This window comes from Echinops telfairi, unplaced genomic scaffold (genome assembly GCF_000313985.2).
Source record: "Echinops telfairi isolate 266 unplaced genomic scaffold, ASM31398v2 ScPeMD7_18;HRSCAF=68, whole genome shotgun sequence".
In the NCBI taxonomy this organism is placed as follows: Eukaryota; Metazoa; Chordata; class Mammalia; order Afrosoricida; family Tenrecidae; genus Echinops; species Echinops telfairi.
This window is the reverse complement of record NW_022103915.1, coordinates 84520751-84547830: the sequence shown is the minus strand read 5'-3', so window position 1 is coordinate 84547830 and position 27080 is coordinate 84520751. Positions and strand designations below refer to the sequence as shown.

At 47.4% G+C, this 27080-nt stretch overlaps 3 protein-coding genes and 1 pseudogene across 6 annotated transcripts in view; 1 reads left to right on the top strand and 3 right to left on the bottom strand.

The window, feature by feature from the left end:
• The window catches only part of ACIN1 (apoptotic chromatin condensation inducer 1), a 38929-nt gene extending 28408 nt beyond the window's left edge, over nucleotides 1-10521 (bottom strand). For 2 of the 3 annotated variants that reach the window (XM_045287715.1, XM_045287716.1), the window contains exons 1-4: nucleotides 10369-10521; nucleotides 8942-9007; nucleotides 6813-6924; nucleotides 6269-6388 (exon numbers count right to left, since the gene is read on the bottom strand). In XM_045287715.1, coding sequence (XP_045143650.1) covers nucleotides 6269-6388; nucleotides 6813-6924; nucleotides 8942-9007; nucleotides 10369-10506 — 436 coding nt within the window. In that variant the 5' untranslated portion in view covers nucleotides 10507-10521. The remainder of the gene's footprint in view (nucleotides 1-6268; nucleotides 6389-6812; nucleotides 6925-8941; nucleotides 9008-10368) is intronic. The other variant, XM_004698473.2, reaches the window with a different exon arrangement.
• On the bottom strand, nucleotides 1751-2329 carry LOC105979970 (annotated as a pseudogene).
• Nucleotides 10396-14045, top strand: CUNH14orf119 (chromosome unknown C14orf119 homolog). Of its 2 annotated transcripts, none has more exons than XM_004698474.2 (2): nucleotides 10396-11021; nucleotides 13049-14045. In XM_004698474.2, exon 2 carries the CDS (start codon nucleotides 13051-13053, stop codon nucleotides 13474-13476), a length of 426 nt encoding a protein of 141 aa, XP_004698531.1. In that variant the 5' UTR covers nucleotides 10396-11021; nucleotides 13049-13050; the 3' UTR covers nucleotides 13477-14045. The 2 variants fall into 2 exon arrangements, with proteins under 2 accessions (XP_004698531.1, XP_045143648.1); XM_045287713.1 differs by lacking the exon at nucleotides 10396-11021 and adding an exon at nucleotides 11033-11554.
• A 139-nt stretch (nucleotides 14046-14184) lies between these two features.
• Nucleotides 14185-19225, bottom strand: LMLN2 (leishmanolysin like peptidase 2). The gene is given in 14 exon segments (XM_030884895.2): nucleotides 14185-14410; nucleotides 15021-15197; nucleotides 15355-15584; nucleotides 15714-15986; nucleotides 16082-16178; nucleotides 16254-16323; nucleotides 16477-16651; nucleotides 16736-16881; nucleotides 17010-17094; nucleotides 17285-17410; nucleotides 17714-17857; nucleotides 18577-18628; nucleotides 18717-18801; nucleotides 18919-19225. Coding segments are annotated over 14 exon segments (2172 nt in total). The 3' UTR covers nucleotides 14185-14205.
• Nucleotides 19226-27080: the final 7855 nt, after the last annotated feature.

The following is a 27080-nucleotide window of genomic DNA, read 5'->3' as shown; positions in this document are numbered from 1 at the left end:
GTTCATCCAGCCTGTCCTATCCAGACAGGCCTGGTTTTTATTTTTACCTCACTAATCATGTCAGATTTGCGTAGGTTCGTCTGTATATTTGTTTGATACATGAAAGCAAGATAGATTAACCCTTCAGAAACAGTAACAGGAGTAATGGTTCCCTGAGGGTACAGTAAGGGGGAGAATACAGAGCTGATAGCATTGACTGTATAACCCCACTTGATGGGATCGAACAGAATTGTATGTGAATGGATACCATATATACTCGTGTATAAACCGAGTTTTCCAGCACATTTTTAATGCGGCTTTTGTGGTAAAATTAGGTTCCTAGGCTAATATTCTGGTAGGCTTATACTTGAGTATATACAGTATATTGGATGTGTAAGATATGGCAACAATAAATAAGGGTTCCTGGGGGATATGGTGGAAGAAGAAGGGGATATAGGGGAGTAGATATCAAGGAGTTCAAGAAAGAAAATGTTTTGAAATTGGTAATAATTATACAACATTGTTTGATGTGATTGAACTAGGGAATGTTATACTATCTGTAAGAGCACCCAATAAAAAAAGAAAAACAAAAAAAAAACCCCAGCATCTTTATCAATGTCATCCTATCAGAAAGTGATTTTCACACTGTATATAACTACTTTGATAGAACTGCCTCGCCTCTTTGAGTTTCTACGAATCGAACTCTTCATGAGAGCAGAAAGCTTGGTCTTTCTTCTGTGGAGTAGCTGGTGGTTTTGAACTGCTGACCTTGTGGTTAGCAATTCAGTATGTAACCACTACACCACTAGGGCTCCGTCGAATTAGCTGATGTGATATAGGTAAACTCCTAGGAGCTTGAGTACATGGTCAGTCACAAGTGTGTCAAGTCAGACATTAATGTGAAGGAACTGAGCTTCAGCAAAGGGTGGACACTACACTGAGAATGAATGGGCTAATCAATATATTTCAAGAGTTGAAAAACCACTCAGGGGGAAGGTAAAATTTCCAAGGCCCCAGAGTTAGAAATCTCCCAAAGGGCGAAGGAAACTGCATGACAGCACAGAATGCGTGAAAATGAGGAATGCTTACAAGAAGACATATACAAAGTAGTTTCTTGTTCCTAAAAAAACCCCAGAGCCTAAGCAAGGTTTACAGGCCCCAAGCAAGTAAAGGATAGCTCGATATCACAAGGTCACTATGAGTCAGCATTGGCTATCTTTGGGTAAGAATAAGAAACAAAATTGTCAGAACTGAGACCTGGTAATGATGCCAAACCTAACTTTGACTAAGATTCAGTTCATTTAACGAGCACGGAGCCAGAATCTCAGCATTCAGATTTGACGTGAAAAAGAATAAAAAACAAAAACGGATGAGGGTAAAGGACCAGCGAAGATCTCCCATTGTCATCCCTATGTTAAAGAACCTGTGTTCTGACTATGAATTCCTTTTTAATACTTTTGCATTTCCCTCTGATTTTCCTAGATTGGGCTTTTTTGGGAGGGAAAGTAATAGGATTTCTGTATACTAATCCACAAGAGACTCTAGACAACTATAAAAAATAAACCAACTCAATAACACAGTCAATTCTGACTCATAGTGACCCCATAGAGCAGGACAGAGCTGATTCTGAGGGTTTCCGAGAGGGTAACTTTTTTTGGTCTGAATCAAATTTTTTAAATTTATTCTTCTGCCAGTCACAACTGATTTCCAGCCACAATTATTTTTCCGGTAAGGCACAGTAGGTCAACTGAAGAAGCATCTGCATTCTGAGCTATGCAACTAGCATTACCACACTTGCCCATTTCCGCTGCCTGGTAATGCAGAGCCTGGCGGGGAAGGTGCTCCTCACCGTTGGCCTTTGCAGCGGTGAACGGGTGCAGCTTTGGCTTCCCTTCTCCAAACATGCCTTGCAGCAGCAGCTCAGACAGTGCTGGTACAGTCTCAGTCATTCCCCTAACAGGGATCTTCAATATTGAGTTGTTTTGTGGCTCAGAGCTTCCAAGCAGTTCAATTTTAGCTCTGTCGTTTTTAACTTGATTACTTTTTCTAGTCAGCTCTCTCGGACCGCTTTCGCTCATACGTGGTAAATAATCAAATGCAACAAAGTCTTCTTTGGTAATCTGCCGGGCGGCGTGATTCATGGGGATACCATGCTTCTGCATGCAGTTTTCCCCTCCATAACCAGGAGGCTTTCCTATTTCCTATGTGGGTGGTGCTGCACTCTCGATTTTCCACTTATCTAAAAGGTTTTGGTCAGTTACAATTTTCTGAAAACGGCTTCTTCAACAGGTGACCCTTAAGTGTTATGCTGGCATACAAGCCAAACGGACTTGGGGGCCTGCTCTGCCATCTTCTCAGGCACAGAGATGTACAATGTGGATCAGAACCACCAGCCAGAACCAGACTTTAACTCTTTATGTGAGTTGAAAGCCTATATTTTTTCCCTTGGAGCGGCCGGTGATTTGGGACTGCTAACCACGACACCACCAGGGCACCTTTGAACTGTAGGGATGATCCCTAACTCCAAAACCCTTGGAAAAAGTCTGATAATGGTGGTGGAGAGACAAGAAGTATCGGAGAGAATTTTATGAGTACAAACCAATTCTTCCAACTATCTGGAGTTTTGTCAAGAATAAGTAAATAGGAGGCTGCTGGAATAGAAGCCAAAGATGAGACTAAATATGATTCTGAAAATTCTTTGAGTTAATCATTTACAAGTTGGGCTGATCAACAGACACGAGAGAGCTTTAAGAAAGTAAAGAGTCCCAGGACACACACCCAGAGATTTATGAGTAGAGCCCCAAATTTCTATTTAGAAACAAACTCAGGTGTCCCTGAAAATGGCAAAGTATCTTGCTAGGCACCCTTTTTAATTTAAATCTTGTTATTAAAGAAAGCACCCATAAATACCTATCAAGGACATCCACTGCCAACAAAGAAGCTGCCCTTAAACTGGTTTACTCACATGTGAAGGACATTCTAAACCCGAGAAAGTCTAATTCTTGGTTAGATACGAGGCTTTTTATTCACCGAGCTGAGCTCTACGAGAATATCCCAATACATCTCTACTTAGGACTGGGACTAAATGTACCAGGTCTACACTGAGATTCATATTCCAGCCAAAATTGGTGGTACAGAGAGCACTAAAAAGCATGTAAGGCAGTTGTTAGACGTGATCGAAAACTGCCTACTCTCAATTCTTCTCATAGATTTTTCACTTCTCCTTCCTTCTGGTGCTTGTCCCAGTAAAGACAAAGCACTAAAGAGGCTGCCCGTTCCCTCTCTCTCAAAGTTCACTAGCTCTTGAAATCTTATTTCTATTTTAAGATGCATTTCTCATTTCATTTATAAAAACATTTAGAGCTGGGAACTTATCAAGAATCTTCAAGGTTCCTCTATTACAAACAATGAAAAACAAACAAACAAACAAACAAACAAACAAAACCCTCACGAAACAAAACAAAACCCAGGCTTGCTAGCTGGCTTGAATTCAAAGTCCTCTGCAAGAATATTTTATTCCTGCTAATGTGTAGGAGGGACCTCAAAAGGTTTGTGAGAAAGTCCTATTACCTTTAAACCTGATTGTCCCATGAATTTTCTGAAGCCCCCTGTACCTCCAAAATACCATGTTCACTCCTACATATATGGTTTTGTTCCTTCCTAAAAACATTCTCTCTAACCTATTTCAAATTCTACCCATTTCTAAAGCTAAGCTCAAATCCCTTTCATGAGGTTCTAATCACTGGTCTTCAAAGCTTTCCCACTCTTGAATTCCGATGGGATGGCACGGGTGTCACCTAATCGCATACTAACAGGAGCTCCGCTGCGGAGTAGTTAAGCGCTCAGCTGCTATCCAGAGTCAGTTGCTGGAATACACCAGCGACTCCCCTGAGAAAGGTGTGGCAGTCAGCTTCCATAAAGATTACAGCCTTGAGAACGCTATGGTTTCCAAAACTAACTGCTAGTATCATTTTTTTTTGTTTTGCTATTATCATTTTTATGTGCAAGTATCTTCTCTCTCCCTAATAGCCTTCACAAGATTAACAGTGTTAACTTCCCATACACTGTATCAAAGAGATGAACACACAGCAGGAATCCAGTATTTTCTCTCGACTTTACTTCCTAAAGCAGAAATACCCAACAATTTATAAAGAACTTTTCATCTCTTTTTGGCTTTATAGATGGGGGTGGGGTGGGGGCGTGTTTAAGAGCAAGTACATCGATTGAGAATCTACTACTCTTATATTTGAGAACTCAAAACCCAAATCTACTACTATTAGAGAAAAAGGACTCTACTGCCATCAAGTCAATTCTGACATATAGGGATACCATGTGTGCAGAGAACTGAATTCCATAGGCTTTCTTGGCTGTAATCTCCCGCTCACCCCAAATGAAGACCAGACCATTTATTTACACAGGCAGCGAGTGAGCTGAGAAACCTCAGCCCTGGGTGCTCCAAGCAGCCGAGCCAAATTGCAGATTCTCAGCTGTAATCTGTAGGGAAGCAGATTGTCAGCTCTCTCCCACTTTCATTTAGTGAGCCAGAAGCTGTTGAAGGAGGAAAAGAGGTTTCTAAAAGAACTTGCTCATTCCAAAAGTTTTGCCAGTATTCATTTGTTGAAAGGCTTCTAAAAATTTCGCTCTAAGACTAAGGTAATGAAAAATACTTTGAGCAACCTACAACCCTAAATTTTGCTTCAAAGGGCTTTCATTTTCCTAGCTTTTCATGGAATTTCTTTCCCACCATTAAATATCTCCTAGGAACCGATTTCTGCAAAGTGATTCTAAGTCAATCAAAGAGCTAGCAATTTTCACACACATTCAAAATGTATTCAGTATGGAGTGACCCCTCCACTACCACTTACATATATAAGGATCGCAGAAGCCAGAACACCATGGTGTAAGGCAAAAACATACCAGAGGAGGAAAACATTTTCCACTAAAACCAGTGACAGAAGAGGGGTTAAGACTGCACCGTCAGTGCTGAGAGTGGCGATACTAGGAGGATAGAGGGGTGAAAAGGGAGAACCGATTACAAGATTCTACATATAACTACCTCCCTGGGGGATGGACAACAGAAAAGTGTGTGAAGGGAGACGTCGGGCAGTGTAAGATATGACAAAATAATAATTTTTACATTATCAAGGGTTCATGAGGAAGGGGGGAGCAGGGAAGGGGGAGCAGGGAAGGAGGGGAAAAAATGAGGAGCTGATACCAAAGGCTCAAGCAGAAAGCAAATGCTTTCTGAATGATGGCAACAAGTGTACAAATGTGCTTGACACAATGGCTGTATGGATTGTGATAAGCGTTGTACGTGCCCCCAATAAAATGATAAAAAAAAAAAAAAAGACTGCACCCTGTCAAAAGGTAGAAAAAATTTAAAACTTAGAAAACAAGGCAGTCCCATCGTGTTCTGGCTCTCATAGGGTTGACTTACTCACCAACTCACCCAGTGGCTTAAAATATTTGCCTACCACCCATGTCTTAGGCACATTTCTTCTGAAAGAATGCTGTCTTAAGATAGGTGCCACCCTCACCCCAGACGAATTAAAAAAAAATTCACTGCCATCGAGTCAAGGCTGACTTACAGCGACTCGTAAAGGATGTGGTAGAACTGTCCTTGTGAGTTTCCAAGACCATAGCTCTTTAAATGAGTAGAAAGCCTTGTCTTTCTTCCAGGGAGTGGCTGATTTCAAACTGCTGACCTTGCGGATCACAGCTGAATGAGTTGCCACTATGTCACCAGTGCTTCCATAATACTCTACATGCCCCTCATAGCACTTAGCACAATTGTGCCTAATTAATTATCCGTTTCTTTAATGTTCAGCCCTTCACTAGACCAAGTTTTATTAGGGCAGAACTTATCCTTTATTAGATTCCTGGTAACTCCAAGTACCTGGTATATAACAGTTATTCTACAGAATCTATTAAATGAACTAGCAGGTGGATGTCTATTCTGAGGGGGATGATTGGATGGATGACATATCATATAATAGGTGAAGAGATGTGTGAGTTGTTGTCACTGTTTCCAAATTCCAAATGAGAAAAACCTAAAGAGGTACAGACGTGGGGGGGGGGGGGGGGAGGTCACACTGCCTCTTAAAACACGCTGAGAAGTGATGCAACAGATAGGTGAAGGCACACTTCAAGGACAAAATTTCCATGAAATACAGGTGACAAACATCAGTATCACAGACGCTCAGAGGCTCAGTACAAAAGGAGGCACAACTACCTCCCCCACCAACTACGCAGGACTGACCAACAGCGCAGTGGGGAGGGAGATACGTACGGGGCCAAAGTCTGCTGAGCTCCAGCTCTGCTCTCTCCAGGCTGCTCTGAAAGTCAGGAGGCAGCAGGGAAGTCACTCCCTCAGGATGGATCATCTCGTCCTCTGACTCAGCTGAAGCTTCTGCAAAGTAGAGATTGGGACGGGGCAGGGAGGGAGTGAAGGGCTCAGTAGGTGGGACTACGCGGAGGAGTGAAGGAAGTCGAGGCAAAGTCATGGACAGAAAGATAAATAGACCAAAAAGAGGACTGTGCACACGAAAAAACTCCCTAAGATTAAGTTCTACCTCATCAAGACAGCAGCTTACTTTACTTAAAACTCTTCCTATTGGCAGGGATCCTCTTCTAACAAGACAGTTAAATTACCGTGTCCTCTTTCCTGACAAAAGGTAAACAGTCACTCACTTGGGTGCATTAACTCTCAAAGCAAGTAAGGAGCAGTCCCAGCCTGACTTACTCCTGAGACTGCCTTGTTAGACAAGCTCTTCTACCTGGAGACAGGGAGAGGAACAAATAACTCCTGGTAAGAGCTGACAGTATGAGCCTACCTTCAAGTTCTGCAGCTTCCCGAGCTTCACGTTCCAAACGCTGCCTAAGCAGCTCCTGCTGCTTTTCCAGATACTGCTTTATGAAACTGTTCTGGCTCATTTCCTCACCAATCTGTTGAAGGAAATAGCAAAAAAAAATTTTTTTTAAGAAAACAAACCACGAAAATGCAGGAGAGAAAATTCTATTGAGCAAATTTTTTTTATATATATTTTTTATATTTGAACCCAAGAAAGAGGAATAAAATGTTAGCCAGCCTTTCCCATGCTACTCCTTTACACAGGACCAAAATACGAAGGGGCTTCAGCTTGTCTGTGTGAAAGAGAATTAAAAGATAACGAACTCCATTATCTTTTAATTCCATTTTCCCACAGACTAAAAACCCCCTTGTAAGTAGTCCGGTGATTCAAAAAAAAAGTCCTGTAATTAAGCTTTTTAAAAGACAATACATATGAGCCCCTAATAAAATGATTAAAAAAAAAAGAAAAAAAGACAATAATTTTTTTTATACCTCCCCCCATTTTTCTTTTAATAGTATCAAAAAGGGACAGGAGCAAAAATAGTACTTCCTCAAAACATCAGTCTCCTATCCAGAGGGATGTCCGGTTACTAATGGCCCGAGTTGGTATCTCCAAAATTCAGGTATAGAATTTAAAAGAATGAAATAGTGATATCAGTTCAGCATTTGGTAGGACTTTTAATTTCCCTTGAGTGAGAGGGCATCCTTGGTAATGATATTTAATGAATAAAGTCCAGTGGCTTTCTTTTTCCCAATTTTCTGAAGATTCCCATAATTCTTCTGTCCTCAGCTTTCTTGTCTCTTTCTAACCAAGAACCTCCTTGCTTAGCAACTCCTACTAGAATGACAAAAAAGGGGGGGGAAAAACGGAATAAAATACTTTTTATGTCATTGGTTATTTTTTTTTCTAAGCACAGTGAATGTTTGCTTTTATCTGAGATAGAGATTAAGTATTTTGGCCCTCAATGGACATTCATGAAGTGTTGGTGCATGTACTAAAGTGTCTATCGTGCCTACTTCAAAGACCTCAGATGTTTAAAAAAAAAAAAAACAATTTAAAAAACTAAATCGCAGGCAAAAGAAATACAAGAGCACACTGATCAATGTAGCACCTTATGCTTATTACTGTACTTGGCTAAGCCTCTGTTAACTGTCTTGATTATAATACTTACTGTTCTATCAAGGGACTAGGAAGGCCTCTCTTGTTTTTCCACAGTACCCTGGGACTTCATCTAATACTGGAGCTGTACACCACTGCACTAACCAAGACTTACACTTCTTTAAGTGGGTGACACACTACGAATGAGGTGATTTTTAAAAGCTAAAAGGAACCTGGAGAGATCATCCAGGATTTTTTTTGTAAACAATGAAATGATTTCTTTGAAAGAAACCTTACTCAGAAACCTAACATTTTAAGTGGTTAAGAATAGATCTCATCTAGTTTGAGAGGAGATTATGGACCCAATCCTCTTAGGGAAAAAAAGGACCAGAAAGTCCTCCAAAAAGCTCTACAAAACCCAGAAGAGCAGTTATAAAATTACAGCTACAACCTTTTCTCCTATTATAGATAAGGAAACTGAAGAAATCCATGCCTCCAAAGGTAAGGATTATTGCTCTACGTTTCAGAGCTAACTAGTGATTTATATGAGTGATTACAAAGCTAACACTCGTAGTGGTGGGTGATACACAAAGGAGTGAATTCTTAGAAAATCTGTCACCAAAGAATCCTTTTTGGTCAGTAAGTATTATCCCACACTGCCCTACTTAGGGTACACCTCATATCTACATTCAGTGACATCATCTACTCTTCCCAAGTTCATGGCAAAGAAATGACCAATGCTGTACTTCATCAATTGGAGACACACCTTTGTGCACTCGCCATTTCACGTCGCAAAAATTAATCAACAGAGCCTCTAATTCTGTTCTTTTTCTCCCTGCCCTTTTTGTACAAATGGGCTTGAATGACATGCAATTGTTCTGGTATGGGTACATTTCAGAGCAAGGGAACTAGGAAACATATTGGTAAGGAATTCAGCATCACGTATAAAACACCATGCCCTTCCATGTGTTTAACATCCGAGGAGCCCGCCTCATCTGACAAACCTTTCTTACCTGGGAATTTGGCTGGAATGCAGCATGGGGTGTTGAGTGTTTCTGTAAATTTTCTAGCATTAGAGCCTGGTATAGAGAAAGGCAAATGTCAGGAACAGGGTGGGTGGGTGGGGGGCAAGGGGATGACAGGACAACAATGCCACCCCAACCTCGTCATCAAATACAGTGACTAACGACACACGTTTAAACTGTACTTTCCCCCCACCAGGGACCTCAGAGCCCTTTACTAACATGGTTCTCCTCCATCTTCAGAAGACCCTTAATGGTAGCCATGGTTACCGCTCCCAAATGTACAGATGGACAACGCAGTTAACAGAGACAGTCAGTAATCTATGTCCTAACATCAAGCGGCAGAACCCGCCCTAGATGCCCTGGTATCTTAGGTCCTAAGTCTGGCCCGGTGGGTAAAAGCACTTCCAAAACCGAAGCCATCTTCGAACGCGGGAAAACACAGACACGGCGCCCGAGGGGGAACGGAAATCACCCACCTTGACCCACACCTACGCGAAGGGCGCTTGTCGGTAGGTGCCAGCAGGGTGACAACCAACACCCATCAAACCGATAAAAACGTCAGAAGCGGGTGCAGACCAACTCTTCCCGGACCCCGTAAAGTGCGGTGTGACTCACCCCGGCCCTCCGCTGCGCCCCCGCCCCCACTCCAAAAAGGACAACACACCAAACAACCGTCCGCCGCGGCACCAGCAACGGTCTGCCGGCTCAACCCTGGGGGCACCTGGTCCTAACGCGTCCTACCTGCCACGTATCCCACGGAAAACCGTCTCCCCTGCCCTCCCTCACGGGACCCCGGACCCGGACCCAGCCCTGCGACGACGACCGCACCCCGACCGACTCACAGGCCCAGCTGCCTCACCCGACTCCCCGGAGCCCCTCTAGAACGTGGCCGCCACTCTCGGAAAGCGTCCCTCCCCACGACGGTCTCTCCTCGTCTCGCCTCCTGGTCTAATCAAGCGTCAGACATTTTACTCCACCCCGGCCCTGCGCCTCCGGATCCCGACACCCACCCCGGCAGCCCGCCGCGCAACTCTCGCCCCGAACTCCGACCCGGCCCAGCCCGCCCCCTCAGGCCGCCGCGGGCCGCGGCGGTGGGATTTAACTCCGTCTGCAGCGCATGCGCCGGGGCCACAGACACAAACAAGGAGGGGGTGGGGGCAGGAGGTGAGGACACTCCGGGAGAGCGGCGCGCACCCTCCCATTTTGGGCTCGCGCCGCTGCCGTTAAGGCGGGAACCGGCGCGACCTCCCTTCCAGCGCGAGCCTCGCCAACCACCGTGCGCGCGGACCTCCAGGCTCGCTCCGGCGGCCCGAGCGAGCTCGCGCCGAGCCCGGACACTGCGCCTGCGCCGCGGCGGAGACTCGTCTCTACCGGGTCCGCTCCCCGCCGACACCCCGGCCACGCCGTCTCCTCACCCCTTTGAGCCGCTTGACCAGGGCACTCTTCTGCCCGCTCTTGGCTAGGCCTCGCTGCTCCAGGGCGGCCTTCAGGTCGGTCACCCGCAGCGCCTGAAGAGGCTTCCCGTCCAGAGTCACCTCCTCCAGCTCCGCCATCTTGCGTGAGGTACTCGGGTCCCGTCCCGACGGCTTCGGGCATCTTCGGTAATTTCCGCCAACGCCCTTTGAACGTACCCGGCTGACCCCGCCCACTGCCATAGTGAACCCCTCGATTACCACTCAGAACTCCCCGGGTTCCTCCGGAACTACTCGGCTGTTTTCGCCTCCACTTCGGCGCCAATCGGCTCTTCCGCTCGCCCTCCCCGCCTCCCCTCCCTCCCCCGGCTCTCGGAGTTCGGCTATCTTCGTCTCGCCGGGGCTTTGAACCGACTCTCTTCGGACACCTTCGACTCGGGCCCAAGCGGAGTCGGAGCTGCTCGGCTATCTCCGGCCGTAGGGCTCCGGCGCTGGGGCGCTTGGGTGTTTGGGGCTGGCCCGCGAGCGGAAGTGCGTGGGCTGCCCAGCTGGCCTTGCTTAGGGTTTTCAGGAAATATGGAAGCGGCTGCGGCGGTCGTCGGAGTCGAAGGGCGCTTGTGACGGTCTCCGGGTGCCCTCTGGAAGGAGAGGGGGAGGTAAGCCGGGTAGAAGCCCCTCTGTGGGCCGGGTCTGCAGATGACCACCACTGGGCGGCCAAACCCCCCGCCGCCGTCCGCACACCCGCGTAGCCGAGCCGCTGCCACCCGCATTTAAGGCCACGTTGCTCTTTGCGGAGTTCAGAAATACGGAGGCCCGTTGCGTCTAAAGTGGGCAGGGGCTCGCTCCGTGCCTTTAGACCCATGTGTTTGATTCCCAGCCCAGGATGAGACGGAGGACGAAGGTCAGCTGCATCGTCCACGGGCCAGACATTTGTGCACGAGAACGGTCTAAACGGGGCTACACCGAAGACCGTGGGGGTGGGCAGAACAGAAGCGATGAGCTAGCTAACGGGGATTCAGGCGAACTGTGAAGTAAAGGAGGACGGAACTCGAGTTTTTGGTGGAAGCCATGCCAAGACCTCCCTTTCACGGAGTAAGGGTGAAGATCTTTTAGGAGGAGCTGCTGCTTGTAGACACACTGTGAGGAAGGCATCGCCATCATCACACTCACGCACTAGCTTCATACCGAGGTCAGTTGAGAGGGTTTCCCTTCTTGGCCCGACCGTTCATTTCCATCTGCAGCGAGAGAGAGACTTAAGACGATGGGCCACAGACTAGTAGTTTTAGGGTTAGAGAGTCAAGCTCTGGGGCTTGCAAACTTCCCCTTGGATGACCTGCCAATCGCATTAAAACTACAACAACCAAACCGCCATTGGATGGTTTCTGACGCATAGTGACCCTATAGGACAGAATAAAACTGCCCTGGTGGGTGTTCGAGAATACAAGCTTCCATGGGAGCAGAAAGCCTCATCCTATAGCAGCTGATGGGTTTGAACTGCTGACCATGTGCTTAGCAGTCCAACTCGTAACCTTGTCACTAGGGTTCTTTTCCAGTTGCCTTCATGATGCAAAATCAACAGGTTATTTTAGACATTAAGGAAAATTGTTGAAAGACGTGATTTGTCATCCATATAACACTTGTTAGACCCCTTAAGGCACCAGGTCAACTAGACTTTCAGAGTCCTGAAGAAACGTTTGATTTTCCTGGTTTTCTTACCTGCTCACACAGTGTTTATTTTGGGTGAGGCCCTCTCATTAACCTTTAATTTTTCCTGGTGCTTTACAGGAACTATATGGTGGTAATGTTATGAGATTCTTGGCCTATTTTAGAGGCATTATGCTATAGTTGCTATCAGTCAGAATTGACTTTGCACAGAACAGAGACCTTGGTGGCTTAATGGAGAATTTCCCTCCTTCCATGGGGGTGGGCCCAGGTTTGATTACCGGCCAGTGTGCCTCCAGCGCAGCCACCACACCATGGGTGTGATAGTGGAGGCTTTCACGTTGCTAAGATGCCGGCCACCTTGCAGCAGAGCTTCCAGACTAAGAAAGTCCTGGCAATCTGCTCCAAAAAACAGACAGGGATAGCGCTGTGAATGACAGCAGTTCGATCTCCTGTGCGTGCATTGAGTTAGGGGCTGACTGAGTGCACCTAACACAACAATGACTGTGGCACAGAAGGAGGCATGATGGATTCTTTTCCCCATTTTCCCCACACTGTAGGTCGCTCCAGAATAATTAGCATATATACCCTGACCAACTGCTTACCCTAGACTTTTTTTTTCTTAAGTGCTTTTTTCAGGGATGATGTTAGGGGTTAATATGAATCATTGCAGGTGTATATGTCATTTACTTAACCTGTAACTTACAAGTAGGAGGGAAAGAATTAACAAGAAGCATGCTATTTTCAGGTTCTTCATAAGCAAGATGGAGCAGGAGGCAGTGGTTAAGGAGGGTAACGAATTTAAGAAAAAGAGAAAGGTTGGCAAATATACTTTGTTATTGTTGAGTGGCTTCTCTAAGACGTTAGTAATCTAATAAAAGGAACTTGTTTTCCTGTAAATTGAATTGGTGAAGTCCTTTTCTCTGGTGATACTGATTGGGTGTGATGGAGGGAGACCTCGTAGGAAGCTGTATTTTTATTGCTTGTCTGGAAAGTCTATCACAGCGCTTTTATGTTTCAGGAATGCCACTGGAATCATCACCTTTGATACGACAGCCCTTCCCTTCTCCCTTGCCCTCAGTGCCAGGCAATATTATTAACTCTTCCCGTCCCCCAATGTCTTACATCACATCCCAGGAGATGAAGTGTATTCTGCGCTGGTTTGCGAGTTGGTCAGGTCCCCAGCGTGAACGTTTCCTACAGGACCTAGTAGCTAAGGCAGTGCCAGGAAAATTACAGCCACTACTAGATGGTTTGGAGCAGCTTAGTATGTCTGGGGCAAACCGACCACCCTGTATCTTTGAGTGCCAGCTACGACTCTGGGATCAGTGGTTTCGAGGTTGGGCGGAAGAGGAGCGCAATGAATTTGTCAGGCAGCTGGAGGTCAGTGAGCCGGACTTCGTGGCAAAATTTTACCAAGCGGTGGCTGCTACCGCTGGTAAGGACTAAACAGTATTAAAATCAGAGAAGAGGACCACAGCCGACGTTGACACAACAGGAAGACCTCTTCAGATGTGCCACGCAGACATCTGGAGACGGTAATCTGCTGGGCTGACTAAATCCGCTGACAGCACAGGTGTGATCATTTTAACAGTCACACATCAACTGGATTCCTAATATACACGTTTTCCACCTAAGCAAATTGAGGTCATCAGTCTTTGCTACCTTCTTGCCAGGTGACGTCAAGTTTCCCAGCACCAAAACACCATAACCCAAGCTTGGCCCACTGGGTCATAAGGAGTATAAACAGAGTCCTCCTTGTGTAACAAACTAGGTGACATCCAGCTTTCCCAGTAATGTAACAAAGTATGGAAAATCGGGAGCGGAAGGTAATTATGCATTCCTTTATTGGACCCACGTAGTAATGACTTGTTTTCCAAAGCATATATGATATCTTTGAAACTGGGAGCGGGTGTTTTTACTCTGCAACTTTGACCTACAATAATAGGAAAACAAGCGACACTCTTGACAGATTGAAGAGTTTATTTTTTTATGCCACAATAAACACATTTTCAGAATCACAAGTCTATATTCCTTGCCAGGCTCTAGTACAAAGTTGTTATTTGGAGAAAAGAGGTATTTTGAGAAAGCAAAATTCTCGATATCAGATAGATGTTTCACTCAGTTGTCTCCCAAGAGAGAATCCTCTACCCTACTCCTGCCACGTGCTGGGTGTTGTCATACTTCCCTTATTCCTCCAGTTGGGTCTCTTGTGCCTTGGCACACTGGTAAATTGTAAGGAGCAGATGGTCCAACCTGAAGGGCAGTCCGCTTCTGATGGGCTACAGTTCCCAGTGTGCCCACCAGAATAAGCACTAGGCAAAGTCCCATGAACAGACCAACACGGGCCATGGAATGATTAGTGTCCGAGGTAGCCAGCAACCTAGGAACATGGAAAGTAATTGGCCTGAAATAGTGCCTAGACTTGCAGGGGAAGGGCTTTTTACATAAGGAATTCATAAAACTGCTGTATCCCAACTTTTATCTAAATAGGAAACCAAGTGCTAGAAAACTTAAAGGCAGGAATACAACCCAAATCTGAGTCATCCAGAAACTTGATTTTTGAGACAGAATTAATTTGAGATTTCTTAAGGCAGTGGTTCTCAACCTTGCTAATTTCACGGCCCTTTAATACAGCTCCTCATGTTGTGGTGACACCCCCAACCCCAAAATTATTTTCATTGTTACTTCATAACTAATTTTGCTACTGTTATGAATCGGGTGACCCCTGTGAAAGGGTCGTTCAACCCCCAAATGGGGTCGCACCCCACAGGTTGAGAACCACTGGGTTAAGGGAAGAGTCACACTACGGTGCGTGGTTAACTAGATAAGATGCCTGGGTAGTCCTTAATGGAGACTGAAAGATTCCTGTATTCTAGAGGTGGGGAAACCCATTGGTGGGAGGTGTGTGTGTGTGTGTGAGACACAATGATTCTCCAAGGTCATGTTGGAATCTTGACAGTTTTTTGAAACACACACTACAGGCAACTTACCTGTATTCTATGGTATAGCTGACTCCTCCATAAGACACTTCTAGAAGCTGCTTCTGGAGAGCCAGGGTCAAGGTCCTGTGCAGCATACCAGCTGGAGGCCCTTGGCAACCAGGGGACTTCCATATGTGCACAGTGAACACCAGGCTATCGTTCATCGAGGGGCTGTGGAAATAGCACCTAAAGGGACATTGGGATCTCTGAGGGGGAGTCTGGAAGAGATGATCTGAAACTGGTGTAGGCTGAGGGGGGGGGAATGAACGACAGGAGGTTATGAAGTAAGGACTTCAGCACTTGCCCTGACTCCAACACGGACGGAACTTGAGCCAGCTTTTACCTGCCAGTGCCACTTCTGCGCACCAGAGCCTGCAGCACTTCTTTGGTCAGTTCTTCTCGCTGTTCTTTCCCCGGGGAGTGGCCTTGGGACCCAGCTAATCTTAAAGACAGCTGCAACGGTAGGTGTTGGGTTGAAAAACCCATGGATGGGGAAGTAACAGCATTGGCTCCTTCATTAGTCCGACACAGCGGGGCTCGGGGACAGAAGAGAAGACCATAGTACCCAGGTATCTGTAAGGAAGTACGTAGCACAGCGTGGTAGTGAGAGCGACCCTCAAAGCAGGCTGGTCGTAGTAACGTGTCAATATTTCCAAATCCTTACCCTCCATGTACCACAGCTGTCCCACTGAAGATACCCACCTGGATAGCCTTTCCTGGAAGGCAAGGGACCCAGGGTGACCCCGCCACCCGCACCCTGTATGCTCCGCTCTCTGTGCATTGAGTTAAGTAGCAGCGGCCCGAGAGCTCCCCGTCTTGGACGTGTGGGATCACAGAGGGATGCCTGGTCTTGCCCTCGGAGAGCAGCTGTGAGGTGAGGTTGGCAAGGAAGCAACGGCTCTGGTACTGGTAGACCTCCCCATGAGGGTTCTCTGCCCCGGGTGGGAATCCGTTTTCCTTCTTCCAGCATTCACTCTGCCGAAGGGAAGGGCAGCAGGTCGGAGAATCGTGCTTGTGTACATGCCTTAGAAGTTGGCGTGGTTGCATCCTCTGCTGTCTGGCCTACTCACCCTGTTGACTAAGGGCTTGTACATGCGGCAGCCTTCCAGCGTGGCGTCTGACGAGCAGCGACCCTTGTCCAGGTGCAGGTAGTGGCAGCCCAGTCCACTGTGTGGAAGGGACAGTAGAGGGACGCCAGAATCGGCCACCTGTACACCGCCCCCAGCCCCTCAGCACACACACCTGCCCCTACAGAAGAAGTCGGAGGAGACTGTTTCACAGGTGGCCACCAGGCCAAATTCCAAGCCAGATCCTGCCCGAGAGAGAGAGCCGTTGGAAGAATGACGTCTCAAATAGCACTGAACACCACTCCTGTTACACTTTAGCATCCCACTGCAGGTACCCCTTCCAACCTCCCCAGGCACCAGTGCGCCGCCTCCAGAATGCTCTTCTCCTCACTTCTTACCCTGGCCCCACAACAGTTCCTGCGCAGCACTGTGGTTGACTTGGTACCAGCCCGAGTCTTCAAAGGCAGCAAGAGTAATTGGGTCAAGCCGAGTGCGCTGGGCACCGTGGAAGGCAGCAGTCATTATAGAGCCCTGTAGCAGTCGGGCTTCCCAGTGAGAAGACAAAGGGCCCTACTGGAGGAGTTGGGGGGCAGCTGGGGTTGCTATCTGACCACTCCTGCTTTCCTCCAACACCCCAATATATATCCTCATTCTCACCTCTTCTTCTAAGGGAACCCCCTGTGAAACTCCGAGGACTCCCAAGTGCTGGGCCAGGCGACGGCTCACAGCGGGGGTGGTGAGAAGCAGCTGTCCCCACGCGTCTCGCCTGGTCACCCGTTGCCTCGTAGAGCAGTTCCCGCTTGCTGAGTGCAGAAGTGGGAGAAGGCAACCGAGGGGCGGGGAGCTCAGAAAGGGGGGGAGAGAACTGGAAGGAAGGAGGCCCTGATTCCCTCTGATGTGCGGTGGAGGGGCCCTCCCTCCTTCCTCTCACCACTGGGTCCTGAGGGACAATCCTTCCACTTCTTGAAGAGCTGTCCAGAGAAACCCAGGACATGGAGCAATTCATGGAGGGTGGCCTAAGGACAGAGTGAGCAGGGCGAGAAGATGGACTGACCAAACCTCTAGTTGCCCAATCAGCTTTCAGAGCTTCAGGCACCTATTCCCCCCCTCAATGGCGTTATCCACGTCACAGGAAGCCAGATGAGCTGCCCGGCCCCAACCCTGTTGGCAGGTGACCCATCATGTTATGCATCATGCAGCAGTCACCGTGACCAGGTCATCATGGCTGAGGCTGGCACTGGTGAGATGGTGGGCGCAGTAGACTAGGGCACCAGCAAGAGGCCTGTCTTCTGAGTCCAGCTGGCAGCAGGCAGCATAGGCTATTAAAGAGGGCTGTGGATAGACCAGGACAATGGGACGTTGGGAAAGGGGGAAGCAGGGAACAGAGGAAATCTTAACTGAAGAGTGAGAATGGGGGGTAGAGGGGGGGTGGCGGGGAGGCTGTGGGGTCTCCTCAGGGTTGGGCGGGGACTCCTCTGGGTTGGCATCAAGACGTGCCCTGGATTTTTTTTTAATCTCCCAAACATCAGTATGCTGCTCCAAGTTACCCCCTAATAAGCACAATTTAATCATTTCTTTATTCCCTGCCCCCTCACCATGAGCTTTAGGGAAAAAATGATTTTGTTGGAACCTTACCTCTCGGTGGCATTTGGAAGTGTGGGCCACCCGCACATACAAAAGGAAGTCCGTGTTTGGGACCCCAGGCCCATCTGGCTGGACCAGTTGTGGAGGACCCTGCTCCGGCCATACGGCATAACCACGGAGATGGAAGTCGAGGATCTGGCAGGGAGTGACATGTGTCATCTGATTTAGCAGATGGGCTGGGACTGGACGCTAGGCTAGTAGGAGATTGAGTACTAGGAGTAGGGGGACAATCTTCAGTCTGCCTTAGTGCCAACAGGCAACTGGTCAGAATACAGTGTCCTGAATCTAATGCACCCTACCCTGCAGTGTCTGATTTAGTAGTAGGTTGTGGTAGGAATCCTAAGGAGCCATTGCAGCACATGGGTTAAACTTTGGGTTGCTAACTGCAAGGTAAGTGATTCTAACCCATTAGCCTTACTCCAGGGAGCCCTGGTGATAGAGTGGATTCCATGCTGGGCTGCTAACTACAAGGTCAGCAGTTCGCAACCACCAGCCAGTCTGCTTTTAAAAGTTAGTTTTGGAATCCTACCAGGGCAATTCGACTCTGTCCTATAGAATCAGTATGAATTGCAATGGATTCAATGGCAGTAAGTTTTTGAGTGAGAAAGGGGCAAATGGTGAGGCTCTCTGTTTCCATAAAGACTTAGAGTCTTGGTTAACCCTGAGGGGCAGTTCTACCCTGTCCTTTAGGGTCATCGCTGTGAGTTGGAATCATCATGATGGCATGGGTTTGGGGTTTCAGGTTGGTAGAAATCGTCATCGTTAACAAGCACGAGTTCTGATGCTGTTGATCTTGGAGAGGTCTAGGAAGGCTAGAGGACTTCAGACCCCTCTGTCTGAGAACCTGCTTTCACCTTTGCACCCAGACAGCTCTCGCCTTTATACCCTGGATTCAAGAGGCTGCACCTGCCAAGAATGGAAAATCGGTAGGTGAGCTGGAGACCTTTTGAAAGTCACACAGAAAAAGTACACGTTCTCAACAATGTGGGCTCACCTGTGATAGTTTGAGGTGTCTGGGTCTCCCCAGACAGCGTGGCAGTACTGGACAAAGTCTCGGTTCAGCAGCAGAGGTCCTTGCACTGGAGGGACTTAACGAGGGACCGATTTCACCCCAACATCCCCGAGTAACGGTTCCTCTACCATGCTGGCCCTCCTCTCCCGTAGGCCCTCCCTGACCTGATCTGTCCCCCACTGACCTGCTAAGATACTGCGGATTTGCCGAGCGGCCTCCCTCACCGCACTCGCTGCTCGAGAATCTTCTTTCTTCTCACCTCCCTCAGGATTCCAGCTTCCATCTGATACAGGATCTCCAATAAAAGAGGGTTGGATCCGAAGGGGTTGAGGGTCACGGGAACCAGGGTAAGTGGGAAAGGAAGAGCGGATATTTGGGAGGGGTGGGGACAAAGGAGGCCTGAGGAGGTTCACAGACTTCTGTGTCTCATCATGTAAACACTTGCTTGTGGCGGCCCTCAGGAATAGCAGCAGCAGTAGCATCTCCTCCATCGCTGTCTCCCAACCGTCTCCCCGATCCTGCCTTCTGCTCTGGCTCGCTTGTGGTTGGCTCTCCCTCATTCCTCTCTGTTTTCATTTCCCCTCCACCACAGCTTGCTTATTTTTGAGTGTGGTTGACTGAATCTACAGTTCCCTGTCAGGAGATCGGATCCGGTGTGAACCGCTAAGGCCGAAGCTGCCCTTTCCCCAGGGGGCCAGAGTCAGAGAGCTAGGGGTGGGAGGGGGAGATGTTTACCCTTGGGAGGCCTTAACTGACCTTTGAACCCTCCCCTAGCCCTCTGCCCTCCCTCACCCTCCTTCATTTGCTTTTCTGAGTGGGAAACTTTGGAAGTTATCTAGCAACAAACAAAAAACCTAGGGACAATCTCATGTGCTCCTGGAAGGAATTCTTTGCTTCATAGGTGCCTGCCTACCTTGCCAGAGGTGGGCAAACACGGTGCCTGGATTTCAGATCTGGGTAGACGCCAAGGGAACCTCAAGACTTCCGTGTACGACTCTTCACCGGTGCTCACCAAACGATGTGGATTGGTTGAGCCCTTCTGTGGGAGATGCTGCATGGGGTCTGTGGCTTCTCAGAAGACTTGTAGGCCATGACTCGAATTCGACCTTGCAAGTCTGGCTAGACCAGAGGATGTACACTGGTACAGATAGGAACTGAAAATACAGGGAATCCAGGGCGGATGAGCCCTACAGGACCAGTGGTGTGAGAGGTGAAACAGGGAGGATAGAGGGAGAGTGGGTAGGAAAGATGGAACTGATTACAAGGAACTATATGTGACCTCCTCCCTGGGAGACGGACAACCGAAAAGTGGGTGAAGGGAGACGTCGGACAGGGCAAGATATGACAAAATACCAATTTATAAACTGTCGGGCTCATGAGGGAGGGGGGAGCAGGGAGGGAGGGGAAAAATGACCTAATGTCGGGGGTTTAAGTGGAGAGAAAATATTTTGAGAATGATGTACAAATGCGCTTTACACAATTGATGTATATATGGATTGGGATAACAGTTGTATGAGCCCCTAATAAAATGTTAAAAAAAAAAAAAGACTTGTAGGCATGCCGTGAGAGTCGAGTAAAATGGAGATCACTAGAAGAGGCTTGTAGATGCTTTCTGTGAACTCTGGAATGCTGGTTGTCTTTGCTAACAATGTTTTCACATCCTGTTTCCCTCGCCTGGATCACTCACCTACTGCCTCCCTGGCCAATTCCCACCTTTCCTGTTAGTCCTCTGAGAAGACTTCCTTAACACCTCTTGCCCAAATTCCACACCTGCAGGGGGAGGGGACTGCTCCAGGGGAGGCTTCTTTCCTGCTCCTCAGAGGACACCTCATCCTCTGGGGTGCTTGGTCAGTGGCTCTCCTGGCACTTCCTGAGCTCCTCGGGTGGCCTTGCCCCCTCTCATCTTTGTGTCACGGCATTTGGCACAGGGCCTAGTCCATACCTTTGGGAAAAGGGACTGAATCTAACCCCATTATTTAACGTTTGAATAAAAAACAAAATGAGACTGCAGGGCTGCTGACTTCCCAGGAAGAGTGCATCTTCTCCCCTTCCTTTTCATAGTTGCTCTTTATTTGAAAATCTCATCTGCCAACTTAGCATTTTCCAGCGAACACTCGCCCAGCCTTCCCAATCTTTTGCTGAGGCTCTGCCTTGGTGAGAACGGTAGGGGCATCCATTGCTGTCTTTTTAGACGCTAGCTTCCCCGGTTTATCTGCTCTGCCGAGGGTTCCTCTAGGAAAGGAGCGCTGACTCGCATCTGGCATGAAGAAACTGGAAAACCTTCCCCTCGGTCTTGCAGCAACTGCCGTGCCTGGGATAAGCCTTGTCCCTGCTGCAACCGTACACCTCCACCTTCATGACTTCAGCAGCAGAGGGACAGGGAAGATGGTGAAGAGCTCTCTCTCTTTTTACAAAATTATATAAAAAAATATATGTAAATATGTATAGATCATTCCATAGTCCAATGATGTCAAGCAGAATTGTACAAGTGCTACCACAATTAGTTTCCAAACATTATTTTTCTACACAGACTCCTTGACATCGTCTCCTGTTCACCCTTGAACTCCCCAAAACCCTTATTCTACTTGCCCTCTTTATAAGTTCATCAATCCTGAACTTCATATATGGAAAAATGGGAAAACATGTAACACAACTTCAAGAGGGTGAACTACAAGCTATGATACCTCTGAGATACATCTTTTTAAAAAAATACTAATCTATTTTATAAGTACAGATACTGAGTTTTTTCCCCAATTACCAACAAATCAGTTCTACATGCCACTTATTATTGGTGGTGGTTTAAAAAATTATTTTAAAAATGAGGAGCTGATATTAAGGGCTCAAGTAGAAAGCAAGTGTTTTGAATGATGATGGTAACAAATGTACAAATGTGCTTGACACAATGGATGGATGCATGGATTATAAGAGTTGTATGAGCCCTCAATAAAATTATTTTTTAAATTATTTAAATAACCAGTTAGGTCAGGGAAATACATCCTTTTACGGACAAACAAAAACCAAACAACAATATTGTGGGTTACATAATTTCCTGTCAACTTGAGTAAAGGGGTGGAGTCTAGCCTGTCAATCATATCACAGCCAATAACGCCTCTGTGTGGGCATGGCCTTCTCCTGAGGATTCTGAGAAGGCCTGCCTTCCTCCCTGGAGGCAGGACACACACACTCTGTTTCATCTTCCTGCTGAGGACATATGGCGCCATGCTGATCCCAGCCAGAGCCCTGGAGCTGGAGGAACCAAGTGAAGACTCACACCAGCGCTGGGATGCTTCCACCACCACTGGGTCCACAAGACTTTCCACCCACTGGCCTGTGACCTTCCTGCATTCGGCGCCATTGCATGTGTTGCGTGAGTCTGAAGAGGAACTTATAGACTGGTATTGGACATATGGGCTAATATCAGATTTATGGACTTGATCTGGACTGGGCTGGGATGTTTGCTTAATATACTCTTTGACATAAAGTTCTCTCTTACACACACAGGAATGTCTCTGGATTTGTTTGTCTAGCCAACCTGGCCTAACACAAATACAAACCAAAAATACAGAAAATTTTGGAAACCAGATCAGGTCCAGCCTGCATCATAGGGAGGATCCACTGACAGTTTTAGCTGTTCCAGTTGGATTTGCCCCTTTGATCTTCTGCACGCATCTCCCCAGTGCACTCTGTCTAGTGCCCACTCTCCTCCCACCCTCAGTTGTATGGGGGGTTCTCCGGAGACGTATTCCCTATGTGGTTCCACAAGCGAATCTTGGGCTCCTGCTGTCAGCCATCGCCTTCTGCACACCGGATTCTCACAATTTGCGCTCTGGTACTGATCCCTCCTTCGACTTCGGATCGTATGGGTTCCAATCCTTCGGTGACTGATGATGGTGTGCTTCTTCCATGTGGATTTAGTGAGCACCTCAATTAGATGGCTGCGTGTTTGGAAACAGGCCTTTACAACCCCAGACGCTATTTTATCTGCTGGCCGGGCACTATCTACATTTTTCGCCACATGTTGCTATAGCACTCATGACTTCTGTGTTTTCTTCCTGGGGACGATGTAAGAACAAATTATTCTTAAGTTGGAGCTAGAATTTAGCGTGAGCCTAAAACCCATTTCTGGATCTATATTTGTTTGCTTGTCCTTTTAATTTGCTATGACTTGGGGTGTTAATATATATGCCATATCATTCCATTGCTCAATCTCGTCAAGCAGAATTGTAGGATTGCTTCCATAATCAGTTTCCCAACACACTTTTCCTTCCTGGTCTCCTTGAGATTGCCTCCTTTTTAACCCCCCCCACCACCACCACCACCTTGTACTCCCCCCACCCTATACCCTTGCTCTGTGTGCTGTCTTAGACTCATCAGTCCTGGGTTTTATTTACCAGAAGATCACATCTTATACTCAGAAGTACCTGCACTCTGACTGGAACTATTACAGGGTGGTCACCTAATTCCTGGAGCCCAACCACTTTCTAGTCATGTAACTGGCCAAATGCCTCCGGTCGCCCCTGTCCACAATAGGGATGCTCATGTATCTACTGATAGGGTTGTCATGAGGAGTAGGTGGAGGCTATAACGTCTTGAGAACAGGGTCTGGTTCACAGTAAATGCTAAGTCAGGTAGAAAGTGCATATTAGGCACACACCTTCAAGGCCGTGGTGAACAGTTGTTTTATGATTAGCATATGTTCACACCTTTAGAAGATTCTTGTTCTTTATCAACGGAGTCCTGGTGATGTAGTGAGTACGAATTGGGCTGCTAACCCAAGGTTTGAAACGACTAGACACTCCTGGGGTGAAAGAGCAGGCCTTCCCCTGCCATAGAGTCAGTCTGGAAACCCCTAGGGCCAGTTCCACCCTTCCTCTAAGAGTGGCTGAGTTGGAATTGGCTGGATGGCAATGAGTTGGATTTGAGTTGGTTCCTTAGCTAAGCCAAACCGGCGCTTTTTTATTTATTTATTTATTTATTTATTTTTTATTTATTTTTTTCAAACCGGCGCTTTTTCGCTAAATGCTCGAAGCCCTTTTCTTTCCTGAATGATTCAGAAACTTCTGCAAAGAGCCTAGCAGGCCTTGAAGCTGTGAGGACTTCAGGGTGTTTGGCTGTTCCTAGGGGCCGGGACCTGCCACGCGCGGCTCCTAATGTTTTGCTGCTCCCTTGTGGCCGCACTGAAGTAGGGGTGACCCTGCCTGGGGAAGGGTGGGTCTACCCTTCCCCTTTCGAGTGTATTTATTTCATACTTAGAAATACTTGGTAGTTTTTTGTTTGTTTGTTTGTTTGTTTTCCTGCGGGAGTATCTCTTTCCTGCCTTTGCCTGGCAACTTCTTCCACCTCTTTCAGGATCCAGCTGAGGGGATCTGCTTGCTGTATCTTTTCTCGACTCTCCCAAAGTTAGGGTTTCCTTAGTATGCTAGGTTTCTTCCTTCAGTGAGTTAGTTTCCTTTCTACTCCTGAGTTGGCAGTTCTTTCCCGTCTCTGACGTGGTTAGGTGCCATGACTCACAGTGACCCTAGGTACAACCCAGCAAACTCTGCCCCATCCTGTGTTACCCTCACAGCCAGTGCCAGGTGTGAGCCCATTGGTGTCGCCACCACGCGGTGAATTCATCTCATGAAGGGTTCATTTGGTTGACCTTCCACCACACGTCATGTGCAAAGTACATCAGACGAAGTCTCTCCAACTTCTTCCAAGACAGATTTGTTTCTCCTTCTGCGCAGCTCACTGCCAGCAAGTTGATCCCGACTCGTAGTGGCCTGATTGGTCTGGGAGAACTGCCCCGGAGGCTATCTGAGACTGTAACTGTGCACTGGAGTAGAAAGCCTCATCCTTGCCCCCACCCCCACATTGACTGGTGGTTTCAAAGTGCTGGCCTTGCGGTAAGCAGCCCACGGTGACACCAGGGCTGCTATTTTTCTGATAGCCCATGTATATTTAATATCCTTTGCCGTCACCATCATTCTAAGGTGTCCACTCTTCAGTCTACCTTAGTCACTGTCCAGTTTTCACATGCCTATGAGGTGACTGAAAATACCATGGTTGAGGGCAAACTCACCTGGTCAGGATCACCAGTGTCTTTTAAAAATGACATCTTTGCTTTTGCAGTAGAGCTCAAATTCAGCCCTCGTGGCTCAGTGCCTACACATTAGAACACTAACCTCAAGGTCAGCAGGTTAAAACCACCAGTTGCTTCAAGGGAGAAAGATAAGGCTTTCTACTTCTATAAAGCAACCCACAGGACACTCCTGCGCAGACCGCCAGGGCTGAGAAGAGTCGGAATCGAGTGACAGTGAGAGACTGGCAGAAAGCTAGGGTTTACATTTAAGTTTCCACACAGATTCAGCCTCCACTGAATTCTTTCTGACTTTCAAAGGCCGTGCCCTTTGGCAGAGTGTTAGAAAGTAGATTGCTACCACTCCCCAGAGCAGCCGAGCCCTTGGGTGCACCCTGGAGGGAATTTGAGTCTGACTGGTCAGGAGCCATGCATACCCTGACTGCCTTAGTCAGGTGGCCTGGAACCAATCTTGTAAGCTTTTCTATCTGCGATCCTGCACGTAGTCCCTTTCCTGCAACTGTGATGTACCACAGCTTTGTGAGTTTCCTCTTGTTCTCCACATCCAGTCGAAGTGGCCGGGTGTCTGTGAACCCTCAGACGCCTCGATGGCCCCCCTCATCGAGGTGCGGTGTCTTTGGCTTGTCCTTGTCCAGTTTAAGGCATCATCGATGTGTGTCTCTAAATTGATCTCAATTTCGTGGTCTCTTTTCTCCCCTTGAGCACCTTTCAACACTTTAAAGAGACCTTTTGCTCAATGTCATTCTTTGTACACTGTACTGCTGCAGCCATTGTTTAATTATCATCGGCAACATTTTACGTGTCTTGTGTGTGATATGAATGATTAAGTATGAATACAATCCTGACACTCGTCTTTCCTGATTTTAAACCATGCAGAATTCCCTAGTTCTGTTGGAACAGCTGCTGCTTGATCTAAGTACAGTTTCTGCAGGAGCACAATGAAGTGTTCTGGGACTTCCATTTCTCTATGCGATTCATAGTCTGTTATGAGCTGATAAAGCACAAGTCCTTTTGACACTCTTTCCTTCACCCATGCTCCATCTGATGTCAGTCATGATATCCCAGTGAGGGTTTCTGTCAGTCTGAAAACCATTTCTTGACTTTTGATCAACATGAAATATTTGTCCAGTGGTGATGGACTTATTTCACTCAGCATAATGTCCTCCAGGCTCAGCCATGTGATGAGCTGCTTCATCATTCTTTGCATTGCATAGTACCCCCTGGTGTGTATGCCCCATAGTGTTGTTGATCCATCCTCCCAGGACTGGATAGGAAGGTGGTCCCCGTCTTTTTGCTGTTGTGAGCAGAACTGCCATGAACATGAACATGCGTACACTCCTATTTAGTCATGTAGCAGCTCCGCTCCCCATCTCGCATCCAAAGTTCAGTGCTTTGCCCACAGCATCTTTCAACGTTGCAACTTGCGGCTTTGTTTCTCGAGTCCTTTCAGCTTGGAGAATGCCAAGCCTGTTCTTCCCCTTTGGTTTTCCCACTCTAGGTCTCAGCACCTCTCCTCGTCCTGTTTCACTTGGTCCTCTCAAGTGTCCTTTGAAGCCCTCTGTCCAGCGCGCATCTTCCTCCATCGCTTCTTTCATTTGCTCTGCTGTGGTTGGGTGCCTGGCGTCCGTCCTGATCCACAGCGACCCCACGTTCCACAGGGGGCAGAGCTGCCTGGTCCTGCCTCGGCCTCATTGCGGCAGACACTGCCAGTCGTCTCACTTGAAGTCGTCCTCGTTTTCATGCCCTGTGACTTTACCAAGCGTGGTGTCTTTTTCCAGGAACTGGTCTCTCCTGGTAACGTGTTCAAACTTTGTGAGACAAGGTCTCGCCATTCTTGCCGCTAAGGAGCATTCTGGCTGCATTTCTTCCAAGACAGTTTTTTGTTTTTGTTTTTTCCTGCAGTCGTCAGTACTTTCAATATTCTTCACCAGCCCCATAATTCAAACGCGTCAATTTTTCTTCTGTCTTCCTTATTCAATATCCAACTTCCACATGCATGCGAGGCAATTGAAAACACCATGCCTTAGGTCAGGTACACCCTAGTCCTCACAGAAACATCTTGCTTTGCAACACTTTAAAGAGCTCCTATGTGACAGATTTACTCAGGGCAATGCTTCCTTTGATTTCCCCCCTGCTGCTTCCATGAACTTTGATTGTGCATCCAAGCAAGATAAAATCCTTGATCACTTGGATCTTTTCTCCATTTCCCATGTTGTCACCTACTGGTCCAGTTGTGAGGACTTGTATGTTCTTTCTATTCCGTCCTG